The sequence below is a fragment of the Rhea americana genome, unplaced genomic scaffold (assembly GCF_003343005.1).
Source record: "Rhea americana isolate MKP2758 unplaced genomic scaffold, rheAme1 scaffold_358, whole genome shotgun sequence".
NCBI classification, from domain to species: domain Eukaryota; kingdom Metazoa; phylum Chordata; class Aves; order Rheiformes; family Rheidae; genus Rhea; species Rhea americana.
The window spans coordinates 367,144-374,844 of NW_028186488.1; the positions used below are offsets into that span (position 1 = coordinate 367,144).

Below are 7,701 nucleotides of genomic sequence, written 5' to 3' on the forward strand. Positions count from 1 at the left end.
GCATTCAGCCCTGCCCCAGCRGCTGTTAAACCCTGCAGGAAGCACCTCTTAGGGAGCTGGGCAGCAGTGCCACAAGGCGAGTAGAGGACTTTGACCCCTGGGAGCAGCGGGACACATCCAACTCCTCACTTCCTTTCCTAGATGCCTGGATGTCTAATGAGGGCTAATCCGATATAGCAGCATTTCCCTCTACTGAGGGAACAGAGAAGGCTCCTTCTCTACTCAGCCTCTGTTTTCATGAAACTTGGTGTTTTATTTTCTATAGGATTGCTGCATCCTAGGATATGGGTGTTGAAGCATGTAGGAAGGTACACAAACACCTGGGCTGGGCATTCAAGTCTCAGGCTGGAAACCTGCAAGCCAAGTCCCTTTCCCATACAAGAAAATCCCACTCCAGTCACAGCTGAACCAACAACCACTTGGGGAAGCAAACAAACCCAAGCACAACTCCCCCCCTCCAAAGGAAAAAAAAAACACAAATAAAAAGATCTTCCATCTAGAAAATTCCCATTTTGCTGGAATGCACACATGGCATTCTTCAGGAAAAATAAATGAAAAGCCAAAGCCTACACAGTATCAAGGTCAAAATCCCTCCAGATAGTGAAGAAAACACATATAAAGAAAGCTGCCAGGATGAATCACAGAAAGGAGGGGGAGTCAGAATTAAGGTTTTGTTCTCTCTTTTTTATTTTATATATATATTTATATATAAAAAAAAAACTATTCTGAAGAAGTCCAAATGCAACGGAATATAACTGGCACCATCTAAGATGCCCAAGTATAAAATCCTGGAACGTCTGAACCCCCTGGCGTAAGCTGGGAGGTGCCAGGGGCTGGCTGGGAAGGCTGATTGCTTCTCCATTCTCAGGAGCACTGTCATGACTGGATGGCAGGCAGTCTGAGAGCCAGGACACAACAGTAACATTGATGGTCTCTGTAAAACCATTCAGTTTTAGAAACTAAGAACATAATGAAAAAAAAAAGAATCTAAAATCTGTTTCTTTATCAAAAGCCCTGCTTTAGTGACATGCTAACCCCACTGGAAAGGTAAAACAACCACAACTCTGTCCAGAACATGGTTAAGTTGACCAGCCAACTCATAGTTCAGAACACCTTCCTTATGTTGAGCTACGCACTGACGAGCAGTTCGTGGCTGCTCGAGTTTCACTGATGAACATTAGTGCTGGCTGCCCAAGTCTGGAAACCAGCTTCCTGCAAACTGCATGCCATGCCAAAAATCCTCATCCAGTTCTCCACTGAGCCCTCCATGCTCACCCTCAATCCTACCTGGAGGCCCTTCAACGGCAACCTCAGGAACCCTGCCTGCTCTAGCTGGCCAAGTCATTGGAACATCATCTTTTTTAAAAAAGAAAACATTTTCATATACAATTTTTTTTTGTTTTTATATTTAAATAGAAAAATACTACTTCACTCTGTGTTATGAGCAGGAGATCAGTTGACTTCCAGTGACAGAACAAGGAGTTCTTCTAAATGCTCCTATGCTGAGCAGAATGCTAGAAGATTCCTGGAAACCTTGAGGTGGAAAATTCCTCCATCACGCCACACAGGTGGGAGAGAGTGGGGCTCCATCCTAGCTCTTACCTTCCCTTCTCCTCAGAAGGGCACTAACCTTTGAGAGCAAGCAATGAGGCCAACATCCAAATAGGACTTTTATGGAAGCCAGTGATAACCTTAGCTTTTCACTCATCTGCTGGCTTTTTGCTTGTATGTGATCTGTCCCTGGAAGCCAGTGGATCCCCATCAGATGTACACATGAATTAGACAAAAAACAGTGGTTAAAGAGTTTTCTAACACCCTCTCCTCCTCTTGTCTTTTCAAGAGTCAATGACAAATAGACATTGATAAAACTAAACTCTCCCTCCTCCCCCTCCCCAAGACAACAAGTTATTGGGACACGAAACATGGCATCTTGTGCCCTCAGAATTACAGCTAGAAGGGAAGGTTAGGGGCGTGGGAAGTGTGGGGGGAAGGTGGTGTCTGTAGGCACAGTCCGCTTAGTTCTTGTACTCAAAAGGCTCGTCTCCAGTTTCATTGAGGAGACACGTGCGGACAAGGGCCTCCGTCACAGCATAAGGATCACAGTTGGCAGAAGGCCGACGGTCCTCGAAGTAGCCCTTCTTCTCRTGGCCCACGTTCCTGGGGATGCGGATGCTGGCACCACGGTTGGCCACACCAGCAGAGAACTCATGGATGCTGGAGGTCTCGTGGAAGCCTGTCAGGCGCCTGGCGTTGTCCAGTCCCCCTTTGGGGTCGTAGGCACGGATGTGGTACTGATGACRCTTGCTCAGCTTCTCAATGGCCTCTTCAATGTGCCTGCAGATGGGGCAAGGAAGTGAGCATCTGAGAGCATAACACCTGGGTCATACTGGACTGTTGTGTCCAAGTGAAAGATTCATCCCTCTCCCCRGGCCACTTCATGATGAAACCTTATGTCCTGCAAGGAACTTTTGTCAACGTCTGCAATGGCAGGTGAGGGGGACGTCTCTACCCTCCCACTTATTCYGACTCAGATTGGTTTTTGGATGAGGATCCCCACGGTCTGAGAGGGGTGACAGCAGTTCAACCCACAGGCAAATCCCACAGGCTGCATTGTCACTGGGGAACCTGCCCTCAAAATGGGAGATTTCTGTTCTGTTCTGACACAGAAGTTCCTGTTCAAGAAGCTACTCAACATGCCAGTCCCATAAGACAGCTTRGGTTTTACATTTCCAGGATCTTCATGTTTAAGAAATGCAGCATTTGCATCCAGCCTGGCCTAGAGGGAAGCAAATGCTCTTTCATCATGATCTAAGCTCAGCATAGGTTTTCTGTTTTTTTAATTTTTATGGTTAAGGTCCTCCTCCAGCACCCCCAATCCCATTCCCAGCACTTGCAGGTCCAGAGCTGGAGAGCCTGCTAAGAATAATTGCAGCCTGTCCATCCGTACTTCCACCAGCATGGGTGGAGCTATACTGCTGGCTGAATTTCCCACCCAGCACCAAGATAAAGTGCAGGAGGGAAGGAGCAGACCACCATACAGAGCGAAATCCAGGAAATCCAGAGCTCCTGAGGAACGAAAAAGCTCACGTGTAACGCTGAGCAAAGTGACATCTCCCATGTGGTCAAAGCTCTGCAAAAGGCTTGGTACTACCAATCAGGTTCAGCTTGCTCCCTAGCAAATAGATACCATAAGCCCAGTTCAGAAAAGACTTACTTGAGACCTCCGTCTTCCCTCATGCTCTTGGTGCTGAAGTTGGTGTGACAGCCAGCACCATTCCAGTTCCCAGGGATGGGTTTGGGATCGAAGGACACAATGACCCCAAAGTCTTCACACACCCGATGGAGGATGAAGCGTGCAATCCAGAGGTGATCCCCCATCTCAATCCCTTCACATGGTCCCACCTGGAACTCCCACTACAAGAAGGAACAATCAGGGGCTCAGTGGTGCAGACACCCATGCAGTGAGGTGGCTGCTCGCCCCTTACACCTTGATCGTTGTCAAGACCACATGCCTCAGAGCAGGCAGCAAAAGCTCCAGCCACATAGAATTTTTCTGTACTATTTCATTCCACAGGACATCTAAAACAGTTTACCTGGGCTGGCATCACTTCTGCATTGGTTCCACCAATTTTCACTCCAGCATAAAGGCATGCTCGGTAGTGGGCCTCCACAATGTCTCTGCCATAGGCTTTGTCTGCCCCTACACCACAGTAGTACGGACCTGCAACGGCACAGATGGAAAGCAAGGGGAACGTGAGTTTCCAGTAGGAAGAAAGTCTCAAATTCACTGAAGACAGAGCACTCAAAACTGTCCGAAGTTTCAGGGTGTATAGAAAAGCGCCAGCAGTCATTTTTCACTGGAGTAATAGAAGGGCAGAACACTAATGGRGGGAGAGTCTGAACTTGTGATCTCTAATACTAGGCAAGAGTTTCAGTCACTTGCAAACTAACAATCTGAACGGCACGTCTGAATGTAGCCAATCACCATTTTAGCTATGACAAACTTAATCTTGTGGATTAGTTTTAGCCAACATCCTACTTGCTATAGGAGACCTTCAGTTCTAGAAATACCTTGAATCTTCCAGCTCATATAAGGCGTTTCAGCTATGTCTCAATGATTACAAAACTGCATTCAGTATTCCTGATTTGTTCCAGTTCCAACTCCTGGAAGGTTACCTTGGGGTCCAGGAAAGCCGTTGGAAGGCCAGCCAAATGGATGCCCGTCTGTCCCCAGGAGAGTGTACTCTTGCTCCATCCCAAACCAGGGGTGCTGGTTGGACACCATATCCATAATCCGCCTACAGGTGTGTCGGAGATTTGTCTCTAGGATGCAAAAACAGCACAAGGCTCATTGTCTTCATCATAGCCCAGAGCAGAGGCATCCACTCCCAAAGCACCTGCTTCACCTGACTGTGGCTCAGGAACTCAAGCCCTAGCTGTTCTGCCTGTGAGCCATCTCTACCTTCATTTACCACTTCTACTTCACTTAAAATTAGAGTTCCAGCAGAGTCAGTGGAAAGAAGCATCCAAAGACCAGGCCTTTCTTCACCACTAGCACTTTGAAGTACTTTATTTTCAGAGCAGTTTTTTGCTTTTTTTTTTTGTATGATGCTAGGGCCATGAATACCATTTGGACAGGTCTCCTGTTTCCCCTTCTTCTACCAACAGCTTCCTCTCTCCAGCAGGGACAGGCTCCTTTCCTCTCCTCAGAAACATCACCTCCACCAGGAGAAGGGAGAGGACCCACTCACCTGCTGACTGGCGGTTGTATTTGAAGACCTCACAGAGAACTAGCTTATTTGGGTCCTTGCGAAAAGGGTCCCGGAACATGGCAGCAGGTCGCAGGTACATGTCGCTGTTGGAACCTTCGGCCTGGAAAGTGCTGGAGCCATCGAAATTCCACTCGGGAAGATCTGGAGAGGGAGAGAGGAACGAGCTGCTGTAAACTGAGATCCTGGACAACCATAGCAACAGGCTCCCCACCTTCATTCAGCACTACAGAGAGGCAAGTGCTCATCAAGAACAGGGCCACAATGGGTTTAATCCCAGCAAAGGCAGGAGAGCAGCTCCCTGGCCACCCTGGGAAACACCAGGAACTAGGCTGCTGGYCAAGTCCCAGTTAACAGTGCAGCACTGAGGACATTTCCCATCTCACGGCAAACGAGGCCGAGCAGAGCACCCAGTCTCCTCGCAGAGGTGCAAGCTCAGAGAGAGCAGGGCACGAAATATATCGCAGCTGCAGGAACGAGGGGAGGGGAGCCGTGACACACACTCCTCCACGCCAGCGCAGCCAGGAGAAGGTGGGAGCRCAAATCACACAGGAGGCCATGTAGGTTGAGTCTCATACAGAGGGAGAACTTCAGCCAGACAGTCTGCAAGGAGAAGGCATCAACTTCACCGCCCCCCAACCTTGCCCACCCCCTCCTCGCTGCCCTCCAGGTCAAAGCGCAGCCAGAGCAGCGGTGAACGCTACCCAAAGCAACGTTATCTCCTTCATATCCTRGGGGAAAGCAGAAGGAAGGGAATCAAAGATTGCAAAGGAGCTGTGCCAACCACTCCCTTAGAGGGAAAAGGGTAAGGAAAAAAAAAGAAAAAGGAAAAAAGAAAAAGAGAGATAATTCTGCTCAGTCACACACAGTATTTTCATTTCATAACTGTCTCCAGCCAGCACCATGGCAACCTGGGGAAAATCCTAATGCTATTATTGTGTAAGCTGGGACTGTTTGTTCTGAGGGACACAAGCTCTTAATTACACCGGATAGCTCCATTCTTTCCCTTCCACTTTCTTCTGCCAAACTACTTCCGGCCAAAACGAGTACTTGAGAGTCAATGGGCTGTGGATTCCCTGCCAACAGCCCCCTCCACAGCAGGCAAGGCTGGTGCAATACCAGGACTGGGCTCCCAACCCCTGGCATCTCATTTAACCACATCTGGAGAGCTGGAAACATCCCCCACCAGGGCATCCGAGACAAGAGATAACTGGAGAGAACGAGAAGCTGCATCTTCCTCTCTTCTCAGTCTTTCGTCTGTCTGCTGCCCATGATCCCCTCTTCCTCCCCAGATACCATCCTTCCACTGGAGCAGCCAGGCATTGCTGCTTCCTCTGAAGAAGGTGATGTACCCCTGCTTCTGCAGTCCCACAGCTCTTTGGCAGAGAGTTATGAATCCTGCACCTGTCCCCTCACCTTCGAGGCTCTTGGGCTCGTGGTCCAGTGTGCGGGTTTTGCAGCGAAGGTGCTCCCCAGTCCCATCTATCCAGATGTACATGGCCTGCACCTTCTCGCCTTGCGGCAGCTTCATGTACATGTGCTTGATAGCTTTGCTCAAGTGGGAGCTTGCTGAGGTGGCCATGGTTGCAGAGTGGAGGAGAGGATACCTGCAGAGAGGACACAAGACCCAGTCCCAACTGTGAGTTCCAAGATCTTCACCCGCCATTCACTGGGGAGCACGAYGGAGCTCCACCACAGAGCTGGCTGCATCCTCCACTGATCCTGTGCTGCAGACGTCCCATTCACACTCAACAGGTCACACTGAGACACCAACTGTACTGCAGGGACAGCTAGGAAAGCCCTGCTCCTACAGCAAYCTTCAAAGCCTCCCGTTAATAGCCAGACTCCTCCTCATGTCTTGCCTTAGTAAGGGAACAAATTGGATCTTATCCATCAAGGAGCAGACTTTAAAACTGCTTCTCAACCTATCTGAACTTTTCACCTCCTGCACATCCCTGTGCTCACCGTTCCTCTGGAGCAGGGCTAGTATCCAGGAAAGATTAGCTGGGATTTTCTTAATATGCTAGCTTCAGTGGGGGGCTCACCAGCCTAAGCTGTCTTGGCAGATCAGGTGGTCCAAGGTTAAGGCAAGACCAGCCTGGAGCAAGAGGGAGCGCTAGCAAAAGGTGACAGGCAGGAGCAGGTTGAAGCAGCTCTGACTGAGGTGGTGATAGACCCGCAGCACCCCAGTAAGCCCAGCACAGCCTGGACTGGCCTCCTAGGGACAGCCCAGCCRTTCTATGTGGGTCAGGATTGTGCCAGCTACAGTCCGCTTGTGTTTGCGGGGGCTTGCAAAYGCAAGTGATACAGAAACTCAAAGCGATGGGGAAATTCAGCACTCGGACATCCTCTCGCCTGCCCCTCGGCCGGCAGGTCATGCCGCCCCGGAGGGTGGGCACTGGGGCACTCCCCACCCTCCCCCAGCAGCACAGCTCCCACGGGGCCACCGACTGGGCCCCGACAGGCCAACCATGCCCCCCTTGTCACAGACCCTTCCTCTTTTCTCCCCACGGAAGAGGCACCCTTTCAGTAGGCAACCAAAGAGCCTCGTAGGAAAAAAACAAAACAAAACAAAACAAAACCCCCGAGCCCACATTTGCTTGCACAGAGGAATAGAAAAGCAGAGCTGCCCCTCGTGCTCCCGCCTCCCTGGAGCTAAGCGAAAGTTTCCCCCTACAAGGTCTGTTCGCAGGCTGGAAAACACCCGAAACGCGGCAGGGGCTGCGGGGCTGCCCCGGCGAGAGGCAGCAAAGCGCCCCGCGGCACCGCTCCCACCCCACCGCCACCAGCACCAGCACCGCCACCAGCACCAGCACCGCCCCGGCCAAACCGGGGGCGCCTGCGGCCCGGCGCGCCGTTACCTGCGCGGGCTGCCGCGGCTCCGCTCGGCTCGGCTCGGCTCGGCTCGGCTCGGCGCGGGGCTCCCAGCCCG

General features: G+C 50.9%; 1 protein-coding gene across 1 annotated transcript; it reads right to left on the reverse strand.

Annotated features, from left to right (window-relative positions):
* Positions 1-663: 663 nt before the first annotated feature.
* GLUL (glutamate-ammonia ligase) lies at positions 664-7,695 on the reverse strand. The gene is made up of 7 exons (XM_085312121.1): positions 7,631-7,695; positions 6,186-6,376; positions 4,752-4,913; positions 4,177-4,323; positions 3,594-3,721; positions 3,215-3,414; positions 664-2,334 (listed from the first exon to the last, which is right to left on the reverse strand). Exons 2-7 carry the CDS (start codon positions 6,349-6,351, stop codon positions 2,016-2,018), a joined length of 1,122 nt encoding a protein of 373 aa, XP_085168247.1. The 5' UTR covers positions 6,352-6,376; positions 7,631-7,695; the 3' UTR covers positions 664-2,015.
* Between the last annotated feature and the right edge of the window lie 6 nt (positions 7,696-7,701).